Source organism: Crinia signifera, chromosome 1, assembly GCF_055691185.1.
Source record: "Crinia signifera chromosome 1, ASM5569118v1, whole genome shotgun sequence".
NCBI lineage: Eukaryota > Metazoa > Chordata > Amphibia > Anura > Myobatrachidae > Crinia > Crinia signifera.
In genome coordinates this window covers 109,672,686-109,699,358 of record NC_139217.1, presented here as the reverse complement: position 1 = coordinate 109,699,358, position 26,673 = coordinate 109,672,686, and the positions used below count along the sequence as shown (strand labels likewise).

General features: G+C 43.8%; 1 protein-coding gene across 2 annotated transcripts; it reads left to right on the top strand.

Annotated features, from left to right (window-relative positions):
• On the top strand, positions 1–26,673 carry PRMT9 (protein arginine methyltransferase 9). 2 transcript variants are annotated; one of them, XM_083171323.1, is made up of 12 exons: positions 1–413; positions 2,465–2,613; positions 4,861–5,097; positions 5,600–5,767; positions 9,792–9,894; positions 10,023–10,123; positions 11,632–11,824; positions 13,548–13,731; positions 14,293–14,971; positions 17,363–17,516; positions 25,342–25,470; positions 26,117–26,673. In XM_083171323.1, the coding sequence occupies exons 1-12, from the start codon at positions 228–230 to the stop codon at positions 26,333–26,335; spliced, it is 2,502 nt and encodes an 833-aa protein (XP_083027449.1). In that variant the 5' UTR covers positions 1–227; the 3' UTR covers positions 26,336–26,673. The 2 variants fall into 2 exon arrangements, with proteins under 2 accessions (XP_083027449.1, XP_083027453.1); XM_083171327.1 differs by lacking the exons at positions 1–413; positions 2,465–2,613 and having other exon boundaries at positions 4,951–5,081.

Here is a 26,673-nt window from a genome sequence, read left to right as displayed (position 1 = left end):
GTAAGCAATACTGCATTGATGTCTGGTCTCACTCTCCCCCTCCCTCGTGTGACTCGGTGTACAGGAGACAGAGGCTTGGGCCTATCACTGCCGCCTGTGTCATATTGCGGCGCCGCCAGCCAGCTCTCTTCCCCGCCTCCTGTGTATTCCTGGCCAGGATACGAACCTGCTGCAGTCTCCCACATCCTATACTGATGGCAGTCGCCGCCTCCGCCTGAGTGAGCACCATGGCAGAAGCGGGTGCAGCTGGCAGCAGGCGGCCGCGGAATGGACAGGCAGCCAGCAGGAGGGAGCTGATCTCCCGGTCTGTGCTGAGCGCTGAGCAGTGCCTGCGGGACCGGGACTACGGCACTGCCTATGCCCATTTCCTGCTGGTGCTCAGCCTGGCCCCCCAGCTCCAAGATGAATTTAAGGTTCGGCCATTTATCATGCCGTATATAGCTACGTGTGTATGGTTCTTTTGAAATGTTGCATAGGGTTTGGTATCATGAATGCGCATTGAATGGAGCAGGAAGTAGTAGAAAAACATATATTGCAAGGAAAAAAGATAACAGGTACGGTAACATTGAAAACCATAGAATCCACTGTAAAGGTGATACACTAGTGTAATTGGGACCCTTTTAACCATAATTTCAACAAATCTGGGCAACGCAGTGATGTGCGGTGAGGTTTGTGGTTGGTGAGGCACTGGCTAGGCGGAGCCAGTGCCACCAGGCTCTGTGGGGTGCATTGGGTTCGGGATGTTTCTGCGCTGACAGGCAGGTGCAGTAGCGACTTGCCAGAGCAGCTCCTGCCTGTCAGCGCAGAAACAACCTGGACCCAGCGCTTGCCACAGACCCATCGTTGCTGGCTCCACCAAGCCACCATGGGGTCTGCCCACATACCTTTTCACTTGTGACAGAGGTGTGTATGTGTGTAAAGTGACAGAGGTGTGTATGTGTGTAAAGTGACAGGTGTGTACGGTTTCTGTGTGTTTGTGTAAAATAAGTATATTTTTAAATGAAGTAAACAGTATTGGCCCAATGTACTGGCCTCTGAGTTCACTGGCTGTGTGGGGTGCTGGCTGAAACTGAGGTTTTTTTAAAAGGGCAATTATTTACAATGCATGGTTTTGCCTTGTAAATATTTGCCTCTTTAAAAGAACTCAGAGGCCAGTACATTGGGCCAATATACTTAATTTAAAAAACACACAGAAACAGTACACACCTGTCACATTACACAAACACACACCTGTCACTTTACACAAATACAGATACACACCACAACAGCGCAAACACACATGCCTTTTTGTCCCTTAACACAAACATAAACGAACACCTATGCCACAAAAAAAACACAGCCCCCAACCTCCACAAATTACCATTCAGCGTATACCAAGGCAGCCTGGCAGCAGTGACCGGCTCAGCAGTGACCGGCGCAGCGTCTCCTGGGACAGGCAGCCAGACACCGAACAAGAGCGCCGGGCGGGAGGCAGAAGAGAGACCCGCCCGTCCCCGGACAGTAAAGGGGAGCAGCAGCAGAGCATGTGCCGGTGCCTGAACGGCTCGGCGCCGCTCCGCCCCCCCACCCCCGGCAATACAAGTCAGTAGACGAGCTGTGCAGCGGTTGCACAGCTCGTCCACCTTTAAAACTTAAACTGTGCTATAAGCGGCATCTCACCTATAGAAGTGCCATCGTTCAGGGAGGCGCTTTCTGCCTTTATGAAAGCTTCCCCTGTCACTGAGACAGCGCCACTCTGTCCAATCACAGCTGCCTCAGTGACAGGGGCGTGCTTTCATATAGGCAGAAAAGCACATCCCTGCCACCGAGGCACCGCTATAGGTGCCGCCTATACACATTTTTTCAAATGCGCTTTTACAGCTCAGTTCCCTGCCCACTGTCCGCCCCTGTATCAGTTCATTTAATATGGACAGCGGGAGGCACCGCTCTTGGTGCCTCCTTAGCTAATAAAAAAAAAGAGTAAAAGTGATTCTAATAATACAAAGCATATACTTATGACACATAATATGTGTCATAAGTTTTTTCTTTGTATTGTGTTATTATATTAAACCTAAATGACAGGGGAGGCTCTGCCTCCCCTGCCTCCCCTGACTGCACGTCCCTGGGGCAACGTATTCTGTGAAAAGTGTCAAATCATATGACTTACTTCTGGATCCGGAGATTGTCACGGCTGCCACAACAATTTATTGTATGCTGTAGCAGAAAATGGGATCACATGCAATACATCATATGCAAAAGGACCGCATATGATGTATCCCATGCGATCCACCTGTCGGGTCAGCTACTGGGTTATCCCATGCAGTATCTCACACTAGTGTATGGGGACCTTTATCCTTTTGCGCTAGCATTAAATATAGAAATAAGCACTTTTCATTTTACCACAGTCAGGGTGAGGTCCTGGACATATCTTTTTGATGCAAGATGCACTAATTCTGTTTTTGTGTTTTGTTCTTTTTTTTTATAGGAAACTTTCCAGTATTCTCTCTTCAAATGGGCAGAAGAGTTATATGCTTTAAATCGGAGTCAGGATTTATTTAATTGCTACGAGCAAGCTTTGGAGCTCTTTCCAAATGATGACGTTATATGTAACAGTATGGGAGAGCATCTCTTCAGGTGAGAGATACCTGGTCACTAACTGAACTAAGGGGGTGATTCAGGTTGGTTTGCAAAAGTAAACTTCTATGGACAAAACCATGTGCACTGCAGGTGGGGCTGATGTAACGTGCAGAGAGAGTTATGGTGTGTACACAAGGTCGACGGCCGTGCTATTCGATCTTGATGTGATCAAATTCCACGCCACATCCCTATCACGCTCTAGGAAGCAGTGCTGACAGGCAGTAGCGGGACCAAGAGCATAAAGGAGGAGAGTGCGTGATGTGCCTCCCACTACAGTGACTCCATTTTTGTTTGAGAGATATACCCTACCTACAGAAATCATAATTGGATCATACTTGCCTACCTGACCCTCTCCGTGAGGGAGAAAATTCTCTGTACCTGGACTTCCCTGGTAATGTATGATTGCCATCACCTGTGGTGAAACACCTTTCTTATCTATTACCTAGCTCACCACAGGTGATGGCAATCATACATTACCAGGGAAGTCCAGGAACAGAGCATTTTCTCCCTCATGGATACTATTTACAGCAAGCGATGCCGGACCAAAGCCAGGAAGATAATACATGACCTCAGCCATCCCAACAATGGACTATTCTCGGTACTTGTTTCCTAGAAGGGCGCCCACGATTTTGATCTTAGGCATCGCAAGGAAAAAAATCGCGTCGGTCGCATCGCATGCTGACAAAAATCGCATGCGATGCGACCGACGCGATTACCGCGATTTTACATAGGGAACAATGTTAAATGGCCCACAGACCCCAAATACCCACCCTGAAGTGTGAAATGCCCCCCCCCCCAATTGTTAACGCCACCCCACGATCAACGTCAACCCGAAGCGTGCCCACGAGGGGCGGCGGTACGTGTCCTCCAACCTTTTCATACCCCCACTATCCACGTCGGCATGGAGTTGAGAATAGAAAGTGTGGCGAGCGCAGCGAGCCCGAAGCATGGCGAGCGCACACGGATTACTTAACATGTATTCCGCGTCTGCTCGCCACGCTTCGGGTTGACGTTGATCGTGGGGTGGCGTTAATAATTGGGGGGGGGGCATTTAACATTGTTCACTATGTGAAATCGGGTCAATTGGGACATTTAACATTGTTCCCTATGTAAAATCGCTGTAATCGCGTCGGTCGCATCGCATGTCATTATAATGGCATGCGATGTACATGCGATGGGCGCTCTGCTAGGAAACAAGTACCCTATTCTCTCTGTTGCGGTCAGGGAAATGCTACCGCTCATTGAAGGCAAACACAGAGCGCATGAGAAGGAGCTTCTTCCTGCAGGCCCTTAGAGCCCTCAACCAGACCTCCTAGTACCGGGACTTTTTTTCTTTCTTTCCTTCTGGACCTACCCGACACATTCTCTCTACAATCTTCCTCAGCTGAAGTAATGTAGGACAGTTGTATAAAAAAAGCATTTCACTACATATTGTACTATGTATGATTTTTGTATGTGACAAAAATTTGATTTGAGGTAGGCAAGTATGAATTGGATACAGTATAATTTATGTTCTCTCTTTTTTTTTTTTTTTGGGTGGGGGCTGGGGGGATCACATGGGAGATTCTGTCTGCTGCTGCAGGGGAAGGGGGCTGGGGGGAGCACATGGGCGATGCTGCACTTTTATACCGTTATGTGTGCTTGAGCACTGAATAAAACTTTAAAAAAAATTGTTTTTACAAAATAAACCAACTTTTTTCAATGCTAACTTGTTATGTCTTTTAATTTTTATTTTAAATCATTGAGGGAAGGTTGGCTGGAAGTTTATCAGCCGTAAAATGGCCAAATGTAATGTCATCCATAGGGAAAAGGAAAAGCAGGGCTGACCCAGGTTCAGTGTAAACAGCGCAGACCTGGGTCTGACCCAGGTTGAAGTGCTGTGTAAATGGGGGTCCAACCCTAGAAACTTTTTGGTGTATAAGGAGCATTAGATTTCAGTTTGAACACACCCCACCCAACTCTAACTCTCTGCACGTGTTAATCTGCCCCACCTGCAGTGCAGCATGGTTTTGTCCATAAAAGGAGTTTGCTTTTGCAAACCAACCTGATTCACCCCCTAAATGTGTTCACTTTGCTCTTTCCAAACATGCCAGCTCACTAGAGTTATCGGTGTTGGCATATGCCACACTAACCTGTAATCATTAAACAGTGGGCTTAATTGTGTATAATCTTTATTTTTTTTTATTTTTTATAGCTTTATTTATTTCCTCTTTGGTAACATGATGTTTCCTGTGTCCATAACAGGTTAGGATTTCGAGATGAAGCCGCTGGTTATTTTTACAAAGCTGTGAAGTTGAATCCAAACTCAGCTGATGCCAAAGAAAATTTCTATCGTGTAGCTAATTGGTTGGTGGAGCGCTGGCATTTTGTTATGCTCAATGACATCAAGAGAAATCAGATGTATCAGAAAGCTATTCAGAAGGCTATCCAGACTGGCTGCAAAACTGTGTTGGATATTGGAACTGGTACTGGAATCCTAAGGTTGCCTTAGTATATTACTGTACTAGAAAATCATATAAGCCAGTGGTTCCCAAACTTTTTTGAATCATGGCACCCTAGAGCATCAAAATGTTTTCAAGGCACCCCTAGGTCAAATGTTTCTTAGTGAGAAATTTTGAAAAAATAAAAATAAATGAAGTGCATTGTGTTTATATGTCACAGTTATCTGGTGAGGGACAGGATTTGCTCCTGTTTGTCCACATATATTATGATTGGCCGCCACCAGCACTGGTTTTGCCTGTTACATTGACCATTAATAATATGAATTGATCCTGGTCCACCAACCCAAGGCACCCCTGCAAGTGTCCGGAGCCACCCCAGGGAGCCTAGGCACACAGTTTGGGAACCACTGATATAAGCTGTTAATTTGTTTTCTTTTTTTTTTGTTTTACTCCCTTAAATCTTCTGGAATTCTTGCATAATATTTGTGTATGTCCATTATGAATATAATGTTTTTATGTTGTTTTTGTCTCCTGGTCTCTAGCATGTTTGCAAAAAGAGCAGGTGCCCCTCATGTTTATGCCTGTGAGCTCTCCAAGACCATGTATGACTTGGCCTGTGAGGTGAGGGCAGCCAATAACATGGAAGGCGAGATCAAGCTTTTACATATGAAGTCTCATGATGTACTAGTCCCCGAGCACATCCCTGAAAAGTATGTACTAAATAACAAATTACCACAATTACGTATGGCTATATTTTGCTCATTCTTTCTAGATCAGCGGTACCCAACGTTTTTCTCTCCCCTCCCCCTTGATTAGGCTTTTCATTGAGTACCCCCTCCTCTCAATTTGAAATATCCACAGTACTTATGAGTGGAGTGAAAGTGAGCAGTATGCGTGTCTTTATGTGGGTCCTTATATCAAAGAGTAGTGTGCGGTCAGGAATAGGGTCCCTCTGTGTACTGTCTCCGGGGTTTCCATGTTCACGTGGGGCAGATGACTGCAAATGTCTGAGTGCAGCGCAGGTAACTCCCAGTGGATTGTTTGTCTGGGGAAAAGCTGGTGATGCTGTAGACCATCGGTCCTCAAACTGCGGCCCTCCAGATGTTGTGAAACTACAAATCCCAGCATGCCTTGCCACAGTTTTGCTATAAGGGAGTGTTAAAACTGTGGCAGGGCATGCTGGGATTTGTAGTTTCACAACATCTGGAGGGCCGCCGTTTGAGGACCCATGCTGTAGACGGAACAGGAAGTGGTGTGATGTGATTCATCTCCACGGTAACAGGAGACTTCTTTCGCCATCGGAAACCTTCTTCCTCTTCTTCCACCATTATTAATATTATTTTCAAGTACCCCCAACAGGTTTGCGCCGTATCCCCAGGGGTATACGTACCCTAGGTTGGGAACCACTGTTCTAGATGATTAGAACCTTAGTGTTGTTTTATTTTAGCCTTTTCCCTTATAAAGTCCAGAAGACTACTGTCCATATTCCAGTCTTTTTAGGGTATGAAGTTGTGTGACACTTAGGAGTCGGTGAATAAGACAGAGTATCCAGCCTTCCACCATAGTCCGCTGTATATACTGTACCTTTGTGGCTTTATGGCGTCAACAACCCAGGGGACTGTCCAGGCCATGCACAGGTGGGCCTAATCCCTAGCAAAGTCCTGGCATCATGTTCCCCTGTAATGGGAAGTGTAGGCCCACGTATATCCTGTGTTTCCTTCCCAGAATCTGCTAATCTGCTACTTAATTCAGTCAGGACCTGTTACTGATTTATGAATAAAGGGGGTTATTCTGGGTCACTCCTTCTGGCAAATTTCTTTTTAGATGGACAAAACCATGTGCACTGCAGGTGGGGTAGATGTTACTTACTTTAGAATGTAAGCTCTCACGGGCAGGGCCCTCTCTCCTCATGTGCCTTTCTTAGAATATATAAACCACTGCCACCCTGATAATTGCTTCAGTGTCCTGTACTCTGATGCAACTATCTGTATTAACCATGTACTTGTCCTAAACTGTCTTGTAATGTAATTTTGTTTTGTGTTTGCTCATAACTATGCTCTGTAAAGCGCTGCGGAATTTGTATGCGCTATATAAGAAACTGTTAATAAATAAATAAACTTGTGCAGAGTTAGATTTGGGTGAGATTTTACTTCAAAGGGAGATCTATATTGCAGTGTAAAAATAAAGCAGTCAGTATTTTCTCTGCACAGAAACAAAATAACTCACCCAAATCTAATTATCTCTGCCCTCCTGCAGTGCACATGCTTTTGTCCATCTAAGAAGGAATTTGCTAGGAGTGAACCAGAATGACCACCAAAGTAAGAGAGCAAGTAACTGTGTACCTGAGCAAAGCCTGTAATGCAAAGGGTGCAAATACACACAATTTGTTTTCATGTGGGATAAATATTGGCTGCTTTTGCATGAAGCCCCCAAATTTTACATGGGCTTACACTTAAATGTATGCTACTTTCAGACATGTGACACGGAATCTGCCAGATCTTGCAAGCCAGCAAATTCCCGGGTCTTCACTCCACAACCCCGAATGGGAGCAGGATCATTTACCTGGGACCTGATTCACACTTGATCACACATCTGCGGATCCGCACAGTGGGCGATTTTCATTACACTACGCATGCGTATGTTTCACAGTACGCATTCGCAAGGCTCTCCTGCGATTAACTCCTGCAAATAGTCCTGTTCGCCGGCCGTTTGCAAGTTTATGACAGCGAGTAGGCATGTGGGGGTGGAAACTGACCGTTTTTTTGGAGTGCTAATAAAAACACTGGGAGTGTCAGGGGGAACGCAGATGTGACAAGTTGGCTTAGGGGAGGATTTGTGATGTCTGTTTCAGCCTGGATGTGCCTGTTTTTAATGGTGGCGCCGAGTAAGTCTCAGGTTACGTGGCGCTTGTGATCACTTGTGCCCTACTCGCATGGGTACGGACAGATGTGCCCCAGTACACAACCATTCGCACAGTGAGCACATTCATTTGCAAAACAAGATTTCACTTCGGTAAGGCGGTGGCTTGCTTGCTGCTGCTGCGAAATGGCAGCCGTGCAATCGGGTCTGAATTACCCCACTAGTCCAGGGCTGTTTCTTTTCAGACATGCAGAAATCCTGGGTATCTGTGATATAGGTGCACATGTCAGTGGGGTATTAGATTTCAGTTTGGCCCTTTCCAAATTTAAATTTTTCTCTGCACATTTTAAAACTGACCCACGTGTACTGCAACATGGTTTAGCCCAGGGGCACAGCTCATTATTTCCAAAACAGAATCCATCACGCAATCTCTAATCTTTGTAATATTACAGGTACTTCCCAAAGTACAATCGCCTCTGAGGTTGGCATCCTCTTGAAGCATTGAGCAAATGATTTAATGACAAGTTTTATACTTCTTCCCCCTCCATCTTTTACACCAATATGAGCAATGAATGGCTTTTATTAGCAAGTTATTCCTTACTAGGATTATTATTATTATTATTAGGTTTTGAAACCATTTTTACATTCAACGATTGGGACTATAACAACTCCTATTCATATTAGTAAATGCACACGTGTAAATTCTACCTGTAAAGTTTGCCTAATGCTTACAGTGGTGGGGGCTTAATAAATATTAAATATCCAGTAATATTGTTTGTGTGGCATTGCTGAGGTTTAGTCATGGCATCTGTTCACCAGGGTGTTGGCACAGGGATGATTTGTTCTGGCAGACTACATTTCTCAGACAGTAGATGTAAGGCAGCTGATGGTGAATCTACCATGAATACAGTAGTTTACATTTTCAATTGGATTAGTGGGGGTTGTGGCAATGCCATTGTTGAAGGCACTAAATCACTTTAAAATTGGGCATTTTATTTGGCAGTACCACAGAAAGTGTATTCAAATGCATCAGTGTTGGTGCTAGTGTGTGTGTGTGTGTGTGTGTGTGTCTGATGTGCTGTCCCACAAGTAATAGAATTAACCCTGTCATGACTGAGGGAATTGCATTAGGCTGAGGTCTTTGTAATTCTGTCTTGCTAAAAAAAAAAAACTATCCGTACACTGCTGATGTACCTAATAAATTACATTATTATTGTATTTAGATATCATATGACAATGAAGTGTTAATAAATGAACAATGTTGGAGGGATATATTGGCTATGTGGCTTTCCTGCCATTTTTGTGAGACGGATGAAATGAGAATTCATGACGTGGGAATACTGAGTTACTTCACCTGCACCTCTATGTATCTGCCAGTGTACACTTTTTATTTTACAAGAATATGTCCATCTTTCTTGGCACTACTATTGTAATTTGCTGGTAGCTCCACTGCTATTTTTTGTACGAGGAACACTCTTTTCCACTGCCTTGAAAAACCCAGGTTTTGCTCTCAGCATGGTGATTGGGCCAATATCCTAGGTTATCCCCACAGGGGCAAAGGGGTTAGTCTCCGGTCTGACCTGGCTTGAAACCATGGGGTAGATGTATGAAGCAGTGTTAAGGGAGGAGAAGTGAGCCAGTGGAGAAGTGGCCCATGGCAACCAATTAGCTGCTCTGTATATTTTTATATTATGCAAATTATAGATGTTACTTCAGTGCTGATTGGTTGACTTGGGCAACTACCTCATTGCCTCACTTTTCCTCCCTAATCATGCTTCATACATCTGCCCCCATGTTCCATATGCTTAGTCAGACCCAGGACTTTGGTGGAAAGGGGTATAATTGTCAAACTAGTTTTGTGTTTACATCTTGCAGGGTTTCACTGGTTGTAACAGAGACCGTAGATGCTGGGTTGTTTGGTGAAGGTATTGTGGAGACTCTGATTCATGCCTGGAAAAACTTACTGTTACCGCCAAAGGTCAGTACAATGACTGCGTGACTGTTGCATAGGGTTCTGTTGAAAGTGGTGTGCAGGCGGATGTTTTAGTGTTTCTGATATTCCCCTGACAGTGTCCCGTCATTGATTTTAATGGTTCTCTGTCCTAGCCCACATGTGGCAATGGTGAGGGGTATGGGCAAGTCATACCTGCGGGCGCAGTTGTATATGGCATGGCTGTGGAGTGCTCCGAAGTACGCAGACATCACAGGTGAGCATACAACTGGCATTGCAAAATGCAGTTATATCTGTCCAACATGGTGTATGAATAATAAAAAGTAACATTTTTTTTGATTGATCTTTATAATAAAATATATAAATACATTTATTTTACTTTCTTACACTGTGTGCTGAGGAAATAGGATCTGCCAACATGGCATACTAGTAATGTTCTATGGGAAAAGCCGTAAACGCCTAAAGATATACTGGTCAAAGTTGCATTGTTTTCTGCAACCTATTTTGGTTAAATGATGATCTCATAGAGCAAATGATGAGACTGCTATATACCTAAACCTAGACCATATACTAATTATACCTTGTGCTCTCTGGTGATACTTAGCTTAATTGTGCAGTTAATTGAATTAGTTCTTAATTATTAATGAAGAGTATGAGTCAATTAATGGTTTGACAAGTTATTTAATTATTGTATTAATAATTAATGAATAGGGTGCTGTCCATTAGGGAGCAGATAATTAACAAATTTCTTTAGATCATAAGGATCTTGAGAAAGTCCAGCGCAGTATCACTCTGTGCTGACCCGATGTTGAGGGTTTAAGGTTATCTTTTAGGGACTCCCTTAACCATAGGTCCCTCACCTGGGACCTATGGTCAGCCACAGGAGACTGGAGCGGACCATTGGAGATAAACTTGGATGTGATGGAAATTGGGGAAGAGGGTAATTGCCTATGGCAACGTCTGTGCAGAAAGAGTCTTATAATTTTTGTCACAGTCTTTATGGGTGTAAAGGCCCCCATACACTGTGCGATAGCACCATCCGATGCGCGCTCCCGCGGGCATCGCATCGCACAGTACAAAAAGTATGTGCTGCATATACTTTTTGTACTGCCCGTCGATCGCATTGCATGCAAATTGCACGCGTGTGATGTGATTTAGTACTAAACGCATGGGTGCTATCGCATCATGGATGGGCACCTTAAGGAATTTACTGTCTGAGCGACATCCCGCTAGACAGTCTCTTACCCCAATCCGTCGTTGTCTCCTTAATGTCAGAATCTAATGCTGGTAGGAGGGATCGCTAAATTTTGACTTGCTGGTACCTGTTCTATCTCCGTGGTGACTTTGTGCCGCTCAATGGAGAGAGCCTCTGTGCTTGCTGCTGACTGCGAGGTGGGAACTTGCTGGTGCCTGTTCTATCGCCGGAGTGACTCAGCGGAGGGAGGCCCTGTGCTCGCTGCTGGCCGCGAGGTGGGAGCTGGATGTCAGAGCCGGGAGACAGATGATTTCAAAAGCCGGCAGCTGGTCTGGGTGTCCACAATTAGTGGTAATAGCCCGCTTTTTGTTTCAGTATGTCTTATGTTACCGCAACTATGCTATCTATGATCAGTCCGGATACCTTTGCAGCACTCCAACCACTAAGGTTTTAGAGCGCAGGCATTACATTTATTCTAATCATATACCTAAACCTGTATAAAGAATATATTTCCTGATGATAAGGTGATGGAATATAATGTACAATTCAATCTGTTTCCATTTGCCTAGAGTGTTTATGAGTGAGGTTGCTGGTGTGAACTTAGAAGCAGCAGTGCGGTTTTCCAGTCCCGTACACAGCAGTCACAAAGCGAACGATGTAACCGAGCCATATTCTTCAGAAAAGATGGGCCGAGTTCCTGGGGGTTATAAAGCACTGAGCCAACACTTCCAGGCACTGTCCGTGGACTTCAATAGCCTCCAGGTACAGGTTTTGTCACTGGATTTTCTATTTTATGCTAGTCTAACTAGGCTGGTGGAGTGTTCTTTTCCTGTCCAGCTGTCTCTGACAACTCTAAAATGAATGTCAATTGTGCTTCTTTTGGTTTCATTTATGAAACAGTGGGGTAATCAACTATAAAGGAAGGGCAAGCATATCTGAGATGTCCTAAAGAAGATTTATTCTGACTATATGATTTCAGATAAATTCTTGTTCTTGACTTACCGTGAGAATCTAAATAATTGGGATTACGATTCATTGTTCTACTTCACCACCACTACTAATCAGTTTTGAGATTACCGTCAGAAAGTGATGCTGACCTATTGACAAGTCCTAAGAAGACTTTGCTCTAGGCATGCCCAATATCCCTTTCTTGGTGCACCAGGGACTTTTCTACTTAGACTACCATTTGTTTTCTCAAGACGTATTCACAATGCAAAATCTGCAAGGCGCAACAAAACTACACTGCTGGGGTTCACTGACCATTGGGGCTTGCAGCACTGTGTGCAGCTTAGTCACAAATATGTTTCCAATATGGGCAGCCATGTCTAATCCTCCTGTCACGTTCTGTTTTGATGAATCAGTGACTTTGTACATACTGTAGGTTGTTCCCTTGTAACAAAAATCGCAGGTTTTATTGTACACTATGAGCATCTATTTATGTGAGTACAATTTGACTAAGATGCAATATAATTATGCTCACCTTTTTGGGTGTAACTCAGTCGCACCAAGCGTGTTGCATGGTATGGCCTAAAGACGCTAGGTGTATGAGGACACATCTGTAGTCTTCTGGTGGCAACATCTGAGAGACCAATATCTCTCTGACCTGGTGATCCGCACGGTGCTGGAGGTTGATCTTCATGCCGCACTACTATTTTTCCAGCACTTATTCCATCCAGTTGCATTTTTTTTTATCTATTTAGTGGAAATATGTCAGTGGGAATCTCCAGCTCACTAATAGGTTACAAACCATTTTAATATGTTGATATTTGTACCAGAAGTAACGATAGCAGTTATTACAAATAATCGGTACTTATGTAGTAACTGGGCTGCCGATTTTGAAATCGGGTCCATCGCATCGCACCCGACCAAATCGCATGCGATGCGATGCGATGGACCCGATTTTTCCATAGGATTCAATGTTAAAACCATTTTAACATGGAATTCAATGGGAAAAAGGGGTCCTTTTCATACCCCTACTATCCAAGTGGGCATGGAGTTGGATATAAACCTGTGGCGAGCGTAGCGAGCCACCGAGCCCGAAGCGTGGCGAGCGTAGCGAGCCCCGCGAGGGGACACAGAATACCGTCCCCTCGCGGGGCTCGCCACGCTTCGGGCTCGGTGGCTCGCTACGCTCGCCACAGGTTTATATCCAACTCCATGCCCACTTGGATAGTAGGGGTATGAAAAGGACCCCTTTTTCCCATTGAATTTCATGTTAAAATGGACTCAGTCCATTTTAACATTGAATCCTATGGAAAAATCGGGTCATCGCATCGCATCTGATTGTATGCCTTAACTTAAGGCATACAATCAAAAAATCGGCAGCCCAGATACTACATAAGTACCAAATAATCTTAACTGAAAAAAGTATCTTATTGATGGTGCACTGGGTTACTTACGGCTTATATGTGATCAATAACATAATGACACCTGACAAGCAATATGGAAAGGATCGAGCTTCTTTCACTTTGCACTCTAATGCTAGGACTTGGAGAGCATTGCATCGGGAAAGTCCTGCAGGATCTCTGTGCCGGTCCATGAACAAGGGCAGTTCGACTGCTTTATAACCTGGTTTGTCCTCCATCTGGATAGTGAACACAATTTGTCAACTGGACCCAGTGAGGAAACGTGCTGGGAACAAGCAGTCTTCCCCATCCAGAACCTCTCTGGTGAGTAAGTGCTTGGTATGCATTCTGGTTACACACAAGATTTGGCAAGTTTATTGTCCTGCAAAAGTTGGTACGTGAAAAAATTATAAAGCAGACTTGCTGTAAAAATAAATAATAGAATCGTATGGAACTGGGAGATGATTTGGGAATCATATGGAACTGGGAGATGATTTGTTCACTAACAGGCCTATACTTAGGACACGCGGGCATGTACTGAGGCACAAGGAAAATAAATTCCGTACTGAATTAGGAAGAGGATTCTTCACCATTAGAGCAGTAAAATTCTGGAACTCATTGCCGGTGGGGGTGGTTACAGCAACTACTATTAATGAATTTAAATCAAAACTGGATGCATTTTTGGCCACTGAGGGAGACCTATAGATATGACTTACTCAATTCAGAAGTTACAAGTTAGATAGGTTGAACTCGATGGACTAACGACTTTTTTTTCAGCCTTAATTACTATGTTACTATGTTAATATTGAAAATATTGCTTCTTGCACCATTGTTGTAAACTTGGTCTTGTTAAAGTAATCCGTAATCTGTTTGTCCTTTTCACAGCTGACGGCTATTTGGTAAATCCGGGAGACACCGTCGTAGTGGACGTTTCCTGTCCTGACTGCTATTTAAGATTAGATCTAGTTACAGTTATCAGAGCTGGGGAGATGGTCAGTAGCATGCCTTGTAGTAAGATTCTGGCGGGAAACGAGACCGAGCTGTGTGATGCATTAGCCAGTCTTCACACAACCCATCAGGAGGATAACGTGAAGGAACCCTGCATCCTGGAACCCAGTGAGATCTCCTTGCTGAACAATATTGCATACCATGAGAGCTTCAAGACTGCTATTAGTAAAGTTATGTCATCCCTGATGCCAGAGGAGAACTGTTCATTTAGGACTAAGAACAACGTATCAGCACCTGAAGATCACTTGGACCCTCTGTACATACTGGACGTATCTGAAGGTTTTTCTATCCTTCCTCTGATTGCCGCACAGCAGGGGAGAGTGAAATCTTACAGCTCAGTTGAAGAAGAGCATCATTGTGTGGCCTTGCAGAGATTGTCAGAGAGGAATGGAATTCCTCAAGAGAGCCTGGAATTTTGGCTGAACCAGCTGGAAGCAGATGATGATGTTTTACAGAGACCTAAATCTGACAAGTTGTGGAGCATCATCATTCTGGATGTGATTGAGCCGTGCGGCCTGATCAGACAGGAGGTGATGGAAAAAGCCGCGATAGCTAGGTAATTTACCTAGTGCAGATAAGCTTTTTGTGTTCTGGTAGGCAAAATTTTATGCCAAAAAATGTACTTCTCACCAAGATCGCTCAGCACACAGCGCTGCACAGTAATGTGTCGGTGATGTGTGCTGAGCGATCTGTCAGGGCCAGTGTTCTCCAGCGAGAACACTGGCCCTAACTGGCGGTCTGTCTAGATTTATCCAGCATGCAGGATTTCCATAGCCTGACGATATCGACGTGCGGGGCCAGGTATCGCTATGGGCCCCTACACACAGAGCGTAGGATAATTTTCTAAGCGATTTAGCCAGATCACTTAGAAAGAGGTTTCACATCACCCCAGTGTGTAGGCCCCATAACATAAGTATCTTTTCATGCCTTCTTAATTGGACACTTTTCAGTGTCCTCAGTATTTGGAGGATGAGGCTGTGCTATGTGTGACAGGAAGATGGTGCATTTTTGCTCCTCGCTGGAGACCTTATGAGGTTTGAATGAGACATTACTTTTGCCTGGTTTACAGGTTCTTTTAACAATAATATACATACGTTCTGCTTAATGTGTTGTGAAACTGATTCACATGTATAGCTTTGGATTCAGCCAGATAAGGAAATGAACTTGTGCCTGAATTTGGGTGTATAATATGAAATCATGCACCCTACTGTGTTATAGAAGGATATTGGTTCCCATGTTTTTGTTTTTATATGAGAGAGGAGGAGCAGCTGCTGGCATGCAATAGTATTGTATGTAGAACTGGATTCTGTGACTGATACAGCATGCTAGATGGGGCCTGTGCAGAGCTTCTGTTGGATTTATTATGCATGTGTAAAATCCATCCAAAGTAAACTTGCTGGAGAAAATGAGGCAGAGAAGCTGCAAGCAGTTTTTGGATACAAAGAGAAGAAAGACTGTCATGTGCGTGGCGCACCAATGGTGTACAATGGGGCACATGACAGTCTTTCTTCTCTTTTTTCCAATTCTTGTCCAATTACTGTTGAAGTGGCAGCACACCCCAACACAAACAAGTGAATAAATTAAATTAAAACAAAGGGGTAACCTGTAAATCCACCTGTTGGATTGACCAAACCCTTTTCAGTTGTTTGATACAACCTGTAACATGACAGTAGATGGTCCAAGCTTTGATTAAATCTCCCATGTACTGTATGAGGGATTTTACCTTTGGCATGGATAAGGTCTGACTACTGTACTTATATATTCTCTTACTAGTAATGTAAGTATATGGAACGCAGGGCTCAACAAACCCCAGGCGCCAGGCTGCCACGGCGACCAGATTCTGCTTCCTGGCAACCAGATTTTTGTGGGGAGGAAGCAGAATCTGGTCATGGCCTGGTGCATGGCAGAGCAGGTCTGCCGCGGCTATATGTCAGCTAGAGCCAGCATTGCGGTACTGCAGCCGCAGCAGCCCGGCCTCCGCAGCAGCTCCGGCTGGTTCACCCATGTACCCAGCTGCCGGCGCTGTCAGAGCTCGGTCTCCCCCGCCACACAGAAGTAGCTCCAGCTCCTCCTCCGGGTGGATATGCACCATATGTACACGGCTGCCGCTGTCAGAGCCCGGCCTCCCCTGGACACAGCAGCAGCAGCTCTGGGTGTAACCACCGCCACTGCCACTAACCCCCAGCTGCTGTCAGACTATGGCATGGCAACAAGCAGTTTAATCCCATGGCAATGAGCAGGTTAATCCCTGACAGAACATTGTAACCCCATAGTAACAAGCATATTAACCCCGGCACAGCATGTTAAACCCATTGGCAATGAGCAAGTTAATCCCTGGCAGATCATAGTAACCCCATAGCAACAAGTATATTGACCCCTGGCAGAGCATCTTCACCCCATTGGAAATTAGTATGTTAACCCCTGGCGTCAAGCATGAAACCCATAGCAATGAGCATGTAGGTATAAGCGGAACTTATGTGGCATAATATGTAATTACGGCATGTGGTATTATATGTAATGAGCATTACGATGTTTGGTATAATGGTCATTACGGCCCGTGGTATATGTAATGGCCGTTTTTTGGGGGGCACGCACTGTCCCTACTCTTAGTTTATCTGGCTCCTACATTTTCATCCTGGCTCCTAGATTTTAAAGAAATTTGTCAAGCCCTGATGGAAAGTAAATGGTGATCTACATTCACACCATATTTGTTTAATAAAGGGATATTTGTGCGTGCAGTGGTTAGTGATTGCTGGTACGTTGTGACCCCTGCTGGGGATAAAGTGCAATTACATGTCTTACTCTTATTCAAAGCATGGCTCTCTAGAAATTAAAGCTTTTTTAATAAGCAGGTTCTATCTAGTCCTTTTATGTGAGACTTGAGCTTTGTGGTTTTTTTTTTTTATGTCACACTTATTTCACATAGACTCTCTACTTTTTGCCCTAGGTGTTTACTACAAGTTGGAGGCAAGATCTTCCCCCATTCTGTAGTGATATATGGGGTACTGATTGAATCCCACACTCTGATGCAGGAGTGTGCTGTACAAGGCACAGAACCTACGCTTGGCTTTAATATCGCACAGTCTATTAATCAATTCAAGGTAGGCTAAAACTGGCAGCAAGGTTCTTCAATATTGTGACTTTATTGTAAAATACAGACAAAGCCTAGTTGAAGGAACCCTGAAAGATTTCAGGTCTAGTCTTCCAACTCAATGCGCAGTGTCACCTTGCAGCAGTGTAAATATGTCCTAACATTTGCAGCTCCTTGCTCTGGTAGATCCGGCATCTCTGCAGCCATGAAAAGAAAAGAAAAAATAAATATGCGTTGGAATGTGAAATAAGACGTGTAGTAATGGCCTTGGAATTTTGCTTCTGATGGATTTATGGCCATGTATAGTATGTGAGAATGTAAATGATCTTTTTATATCTCTCTTTACATGAATGTATTTAGCTTCGTACAGCATCACTTTAGTTTACTCGATGATCTTGCTCCGCCCCAATAACCAGATTGCTAAATAATCATGAACCTTTAAACCATTAATTACAAGTAATCTTCATCTAGTTACCTCCTTTACCCTAATTGCAGGTTTCGGGTGTGGACCATTACCTCTTACAGCTTGCTTGGGCATTGGACCCCTTCAATTTCATGTCCACGGTGGGAGGGGTCTCAAGGCTGGGGGGGAAGGGTTACAATAAAATGGTGGAATTTGTCTTAGATTTTAAGTTCGTTTGAGTCCTGTACACTTGTATGAAATATACCTAGTACATTTAGGCAGACAACTTATTGTGTTCTTATTTGAGAATACATATGGGATGGTGGTGGTCAGAAGACTGATAGAGGCATCCCGCTAATCAGAATCCCTATAGGGGCTGGGTAAGTACTTACTACACCCCCTACTTAACCCCCTAGAGCCTCAATCTAACCTGCACACCTAACCCCCCTTAGGGTCTAACGCTAAGGGAGGGGTTTCAGGAGGACTGCACTCGCTCAAAAGGCGCTGCACATTGCCTGCTACAAGAACATGCAGGAGATGTACAGGGCCTTCTGAGCGAGTGCTCTGAATTTACCAGCATGGATGTTATGCATCGCTGCCCAAATCAGGGCTACGCTGTTACATTGCTGTGTGGGTTACACACAGCAATATTCTGCCGTTTTCTGAGCAATTTATTAACCCCTTCCCGACATTTGACGTACATTTACGTCATGGTCGGGATGTACTTCCCGACACATGGCATAAATGTACGTCATGACTTTAAAGTGTCACTGCGTCTAGAGACGCAGTGACAGAGGGACGATGTCTGCTGTGATTGACTGTTCAGTGTGAACAGCCATTCACAGCGTTTTCCTGTGTTACCAGCGAATCAGACGCTCGGTAACACAGGTGTCAATCACCGCCGGGCGTCAGGGGGCATGAGGGGGTCATCGGTGACGACGACACCTCACCCCACCTGCCCCCAAGGCTGTGATTGGTCCGTCGGACCGACAGCCAATCACAGCCAAGGCGCGACATTTAAACTAACGGTGACTGCGCTGCAGACGCCATTCCGGTCTAGAATTGCGTGCAGAGCAGTCACCGTGCCTATCTGCCGTGATACTGACCTGATCCTTTCAAATACTTAACTGATCCTTGCAAATACCTTACCTGATCACCTGATCACTGCTTGTAGCGTGCTGGATGCTTCCTGGATCTGACTTCTTGTGACTTCCTGCTGCTGCTGCAGTGTGATAGAGAGAGAGAGAGATAGTGACAGAGAGTGCTATATTTTGTGTCTGCTACCCCCCCTTTTTGGGGGTGCAGGTTTTTTTTTATATATATAACTGTCAGTGCTGCTGCTGCAGTGTCATAGTGATAGATAGTGAGAGATAGAGAGATAGTGATAGAGAGTGCTATATTTTGTGTCTGCTACCCCCCCTTTTTGGGGGTGCAGGTTTTTTTTTATATATATATATATAACTGTCAGTGCTGCTGCTGCAGTGTCATAGAGTGATAAATAGTGATAGATAGTGAGAGATAGAGAGATAGAGAGAGATAGTGACAGAGGGCAGTATTCAATGAGAAAAGTTCTCCGTGTTTTGTGGAGAATTTGTGCTTTGTTCGCCTTGGATGGAGCATTTTGCTCTCCAAAAGCGAGCAACCCTATTCAATGTGAAATATTCTCCGTCTTTTTAAGTGATTTTCTCCGTCTCTCTCCGTGTAGCAATTCTCCATCTTTTGATGGAGAGCTGGAATGTGAACTTTTGAACGTAAAGGTTTTTTTTTTTAATTTTGGTGTAAAAAAATCAGGTTTTTTTTCCTGTGAAGGGGCATGTTATTTTTATTCATGTGCTTATAGCACATGAATATATATTTAATTAAAAAAAAAAATATTTTTTTAAATTTTTTTTTTTTTTACACAGTGCAGCCAGCAGGGGGCCCGAGCGCTCGAGCCGCTCATTAGATATTCATATATTCACTGCAGCCGAACGTAACTATGCACGAACGGTGCAGTGAATACTGGGTCCCCCGCTGGCTATAGGGGGGTGCAGCCTGGGTCCTGGAGAGCCCCCCTCCCCTCCACAGTCCTCTGGAGCAGCCAGGGAGACTTTAATCTCTCTGGCTGCTTCCGGCTCCCTGAAAGCTCCCTGCTCCCTGCAGGGGTTAAGACTCGCCGCGAGTGGCGGCGAGTCTTAACCACATTGAATAGAGGGAGCAGGAGTGGCAGCGAGCCCTCCGGAACACGGAGAGTGCATGGAGAGCTAAATAAAACGCTCTCCATGCACGGAGAACTTTTTCATTGAATACTGCCCAGAGAGTGATAGAGAGTGCTATATTTTGTGTCTGCTACCCCCCCTTTTTGGGGGTGCAGGGTTTTTTTTTTATATATATATAACTGTCAGTGCTGCTGCTGCAGTGTCATAGAGTGATAGATAGAGAGAGATAGTGACAGAGAGTGATAGAGAGTGCTATATTTTGTGTCTGCTACCCCCCCTTTTGTGCTGATCAGTATATCTGTGCTGATCAGCAACTTTTTGGGGGTGCAGGTTTTTTTTTTTTATATACAGTATACCTGTCAGTTGCTGCCAGTTGCACTGTCAGTTGCACCAAAGGTTGTGCACCTGCTGCCCCTCACTGGTAATCAGTGTCGCATCAGTGATCACCTTTTTTTTTTTTTTTGAGGGTGCTGTGGGGTCTTTTTTTAATTTTTTTTTTACACACACTGTGATTTTGTGGGTGTCCTGTGGCCACTGTGCGCTGATCAGTGACGTACATCACTGATCAGCTTTTTCGGCACAGGGTTGATCTTTTTTTTTTTTTTTGATCAAATTCCTGTTGCCTTTGAGCGCTGTTCAGTGACGGACGTTACTGACCAACATCTGTGCTCAATTTTTGGCGCAGGACCTCTTTTTTTTTTTTTTTTTTTGCACTACATACACACTACACACTACATACCCCCCCGGGTTGAAATAAAGTTTGTACCCCCCCTACACTATACACGTGTTGAAACCTTTCACTACCAGAAACACAAAAATAAAAATGGCATCCCAGTCATCCAGAAGAATGTATTCAGCGGAGGAGGCATATGCCATGCTTGCCTCTGACTCTGACACAGCCAGTGAGGCAAGCGGGGAATTTGAAGGATTCATCTTAAGCTCCTCTTCCTCCTCTAGTGATGAGGGACCCCCTCAAAGACGCCCCCGTAGAGCAGCTGAGACCCCCCTCCCCAATAATTGATCTCGTATGGACCCCACCACCAGACAATTTTGAGCCCCAGGTTCCTGAGTTTTTGGCCATGCCAGGAATCCAATTTGATTCCACAGGTCTCAGAGAAATTGACTTTTTCAAATTATTTTTCTCTGATGATTTTATAAATTTAATGGTGGACCAAACTAATTTATATGCCCAGCAGTTTATTGCTCAAAACCCCACGTCATCATTTGCTAGGTGGACCCCTGTAGATGCAGTAGAGATGATGACGTTTTGGGGTCTGGTGTTTCATATGGGCATAGTAAAAAAGCCAGAAATTAGGCAATATTGGAGTACAGATGTTCTGTACAGCACCCCATTTTACCGTATGGCCATGACTCGGGCTCGTTTTGAGATAATCCTTAAATTTTTGCATTACAACGATAATGCACAGTGCCCACCCAGAGATGATCCCACCTTTGACCGGCTATTCAAAGTCAGGCCGGTCATTGATCATTTCAGTGCCAAATTTTCAGAGATGTACATCCCTGAAAAATGTATTTGTATTGACGAGTCCCTTATACATTTTAAAGGAAGGGTTAAATTCCGCCAGTACCTTCCCAGTAAGAGGGCAAGGTATGGCATAAAAATGTATAAGCTGTGTGAAAGCACCTCAGGGTACACCCACATGTTTAGGGTATATGAAGGGAAGGATTCAAGAATTGAACCGCCAGAATGCCCCCCCTCCCTCGTAGATGTTAGTGGAAAAATTGTCTGGGATTTAGTGCACCCCTTCCTGGATAAAGGTTATCACCTCTATGTGGATAACTTTTACACTAGCATCCCCCTGTTTAAGGCCCTTGGTTCAAGAGGTACAGCAGCTTGCGGTACTGTGCGCAAGAACCAAAGAGGCCTCCCAAAAACGCACATTGCCCAAGTAATGAGAAGGGGTGAAAGCAGGGGAATATGCACCGAAAATATGTTGTTGATCAAATATACGGACAAGAGGGATGTCCTTATACTGACAACAATTCACGGAGACAGTACCACCTCCGTCCCTGTACGAGGTACCAGTACCCACACCTCAAAACCTAATTGTATCCTGGATTACAATAGGTACATGGGCGGAGTGGATCTTTCAGATCAGGTACTGAAGCCGTACAGTGCCCTGCGGAAAACAAAAATCTGGTACAAGAAGCTGGCCGTGTATATCATCCAGATGGCACTGTATAACGCTTACGTGCTATTCCGTTCTACCGGCCAGAGGGGGACATTTATGCACTTTCAAGATGAAGTCATAAAGGGCCTAATATTTGGGAACCAGCAGGCAGAGGGCCCCAGTACTTCTAGTACTGGCCCCCGTATTGTACCAGGGCAGCATTTTCCTGATGAAATCCCCTCCACTGGAAAAAAGGGCAGGACACAAAAAAGGTGCAAAGTTTGCTATAAAAAGGGAATAAGAAAGCAAACTATTTTCCAGTGTGACACTTGCCCCGACAAACCCGGCCTATGTATAAAGGAGTGTTTTAAAATATACCACACATCTATGGATTATTAGGTTCATCATTTCACCGTGCTTCGGGGGTCTTGCTAATGCCACATAGCACCCACCATTCATTCCACCAGAATCTGAGCCGCAAAATCCAAAAATCACTCCTTCCCTTCATGAGTCCTGCCATGCACCCAACTGGTATTTTTTGGTCACATGTGAGGCATTGCCGTACTCGGGAGAAATTGGGACACAGATTTTGGGGTGCTTTTTCTCCTTCATACCTTCTGAAAATGAAAAATTTTGAGCCAGAACTGCATTTTTGTGTAAAAAAATTTAATTTTTCATTTTCACTGCCCAGTTGTATCAAAATTGGTGAAACCCCTGGGGGTTTGAAATGTACACTATACCCCTAGATGAATTCCCTGGGGGGTGTAGTTTGCAAAATGGGGTCACTTGTGGGGGGGTTCCACTGTATTGGTGCTTTGGGGGTCTTGCTAATGCGACATAGCACCCACCAACATTCCACCAGAATTTGTGCTGCAAAATCCAAATATCACTCCTTCCCTTCTGAGTCCTGCCACTTTTTGGTCACACATGAGGCATTGCCGTACTCGGGAGAAATTGGGGCACAGATTTTGGGGTGCTTTTTCTCCTTCATACCTTCTGAAAATGAAAAATTTTGAGCCAGAACTGCATTTTTGTGTAAAAAATGTAATTTTTCATTTGCACAGCCCAGTTGTATCAAAATTGGTGAAACCCCTGGGGGTTTGAAATGTACACTATACCCCTAGATGAATTCCCTGAGGGGTGTAGTTTGCAAAATGGGGTCACTTGTGGGGGGGTTCCACTGTATTGGTGCTTGGGGGGTCTTGCTAATGCGACATAGCACCCACCAACATTCCACCAGAATCTGAGCTGCAAAATCCAAAAATCACTCCTTCCCTTCTGAGTCCTGCCATGCACCCAAATGGTATTTTTTGGTCACATGTGAGGCATTGCCGTACTCGGGAGAAATTGGGGCACAGATTTTGGGGTGCTTTTTCTCCTTCATACCTTCTGAAAATGAAAAATTTTGAGCCAGAACTGCATTTTTGTGTAAAAAAAATGTAATTTTTCATTTTCACTGCCCAGTTGTATCAAAATTGGTGAAACCCCTGGGGGTTTGAAATGTACATTATACCCCTAGATGAATTCCCTGAGGGGTGTAGTTTGCAAAATGGGGTCACTTGTGGGGGGGTTCCACTGTATTGGTGCTTGGGGGGTCTTGCTAATGCGACATAGCACCCACCAACATTCCACCAGAATCTGAGCTGCAAAATCCAAAAATCGCTCCTTCCTTTCTGAGTCCTGCCATGCACCCAAATGGTATTTTTTGGTCACATGTGAGGCATTGCCGTACTCGGGAGAAATTGGGGCACAGATTTTGGGGTGCTTTGTCTCCTTCATTCCTTGTGAAAATGAAAAATTTTGAGCCAGAACTGCATTTTTGTGTAAAAAATGTAATTTTTCATTTTCACTGCCCAGTTGTACCACAATTGGTGAAACCCCTGGGGGTTTGAAATGTACACTATACCCCTAGATGAATTCCCTGAGGGGTGTAGTTTGCAAAATGGGGTCACTTGTGGGGGTGTTCCTAAATTTTAGCATCTTATGGTGCCTAAAAAATAATCTCATAAAAAGGAGGCTCCAAAATCAAGAAGGTGCTCCTTCTATTATGAAGCCTGTGGTTTGGTCAACGTGCACACTAGGGCCACATATAGGATATTTATGAAAACAAAAGAATTGGGGGAATCAATTTTTAGTCACATTTCTCTAGTAAAATCTATTGTGTTCCTTAGAAAAATGTATTAAAATTGCAAATCTGCAAAAAAAAATGAAATTTTGAAATTTCACCTACACTTTGTTTTAATTCCTGTGAAACACCTAAAGGGTTAACAAACTTCCAAAATGCTGTTTTGAATACTGTGAGGGGTGCAGTTTTTGAAATGGCATCATTTATGGGGGTGTCTCACATACAAGTCCCTCAAAGTCACATCAGAACTGAACTGGTCCCTAAAAAAAATCAGTGTTTGAAATTTTCTTGAAAATTTGAGAATTTGCTATTCATATTGTAAGCCTCCTAGTGTCCAAAAAAATTAAAAGGAAGTTGAAATAATGATGGAAACATAAAGTAGACATATGGTCTATGTTAGTTATTAACTATTTTGAGTGGTATGATTATTTGTCTCACAAGCAGAAAATTTAACATTTTGCAAATTGCTAAATTTTCCATTTTTTTACGACATTTTGGTATTTTTCACAAAAAAACACAGACTGTATCGACCCAAATTTACCACTAATTTGAAGTACAATGTGTCACGAGAAAACAATCTCAAAATCACTGGGATAAGTAAAAGCAAAAAAAAGTTATCCCCACTTAAGTGATACATGTCAGATTTGAAAAAAAGGGCTCTGTCAGGAAGGCAAAAACATGCTGTGTCAGGAAGGGGTTAAAATGATGTAAAATCGCTCCGAAAATGGAAGAATATCGGCCAGTGTGTAGGGCCCTTAAGAGACCCTGGCATACTGGCTGCCAGTCGGGACTCCGATGGCTCCAGGATTTCAACCACCGGCATCCTAAATGCATTCTCTTATTTGTGATCCAAAGAGCCCTTTTCTCCTCCTAGCGCTAAGGTTAATGCTAAATGTAGTAGTTACATCTGTTTTGGTTCTAGCTAAGAATTGATTCATGTTGTCCTTTAATACCAGTATTTCTATGATTTCTCCCAGGTTCCTGTGCACGTGTTCCTGAATCTCTCTACCCTGCCTTGTGTCCATCTAAGTGAGCCAGTAGAACTGCTGAGGCTGGATCTAATGAACCCATATTTAAACAGTGTTAGCTTGGCAACTGAAATAAAGGTAATATTTTCATTTGCAATCTGTTGGTCATTCTACAAAGGTTGTTTCCTGTTATTGTATCATTTAAACCCAGACACACAGTGGGACAGATGTATTATGCCTGTGAAGAGATAAAGTGGAAGGAGATAACGCACCAGCCAATCAACTCCCAACTGTCATTTTTCAAACACAGCTGATTGGCTGGTGTGTTATCTCCTTCCACTTTTTCTCCACTTTTATCTCTTCTCCAGGCTTAATACATCTGCCCCAGTGTGGGCTATTTTGAAAATTGTTGCTTTAATTTTCCAAAGTGCACTTCTCACATGACATAAGTGACTGGCTGGTATTGTGTTGGCAACAGCAGAGAGATAAACCTGCATGAAATCTTTCCTGTGTTCTTAGGAGTTTCCAGTGTGAAAGTATGCCTTGTGTGTCTGTACAGATCTAGCTATGGATGGTGTTTGTCACTTTTACAGTGCTCACTTTTTTTCTTCTTTGGTGTACAAATGGGTCAATGATCCTTAACCAGTAAACTGAATGCATGCTCCATGATATAATACTTTCACTGTGGAAGGTTAATTCCATCCTACGTGATGTAAAGCAGCACTTTCTATTGGCATGTCTAAGTTTTCAATAAGTATTTGTATATTTATCATTCCTGGTTTAGGTTAAAATCTGTAAAACCGGACAGGTGACCGCTATTCCTTTTTGGTATCATCTCCACCTGAATGAAGACGTGTACCTGGATACTACTGGTGCGACATCACATTGGAAACAAGCAGCCTTTGTATTGGATACACCGCTCAGTGTGGTTCTTGGGGAAGAACTGTCACTTGGAGCTCATTTCCAGAACAGTAATGTTAGTATGACTCTGAGGCGGCCATAGGAAGAACAACCCAATGTTTGAGCATTAAATAACAGAGCATTTATCATTGTTACTTTATTAGACTTTTATACAGACTATATTTTGACATGTCAAATCATCGTTGAAGCAACAAAAATGTTTTTTTAGAAACAATGTTTTTATTGTTACATTAACCACTGTGGTGAAAAGTCGCCATTCTCTGGTAACACATTTTATTTTAAATGTCTACCACTTTTATTATTTATTTGGAGGAAAAAGCTTTAGAAGTCAACTGAAAAGTGTAGTTTTTGTTTTGATATTTTTAGGTAGTAATTTAAAATACACATTTCAAATAAAGAATGACATGTTTCCTCCCCAAA

Coding starts and splice junctions, on each gene's coding strand:
- PRMT9 (XM_083171323.1), top strand. CDS start 228: ATGGCAGAAGCGGGTGCAGCTGGCAGCAGGCGGCCGCGGAATGGACAG. Junction 10,124..11,631: donor GAAGTACGCAGACATCACAG/GTGAGCATACAA, acceptor CCATTTGCCTAG/AGTGTTTATGAGTGAGGTTG. Junction 13,732..14,292: donor CCCCATCCAGAACCTCTCTG/GTGAGTAAGTGC, acceptor TCCTTTTCACAG/CTGACGGCTATTTGGTAAAT.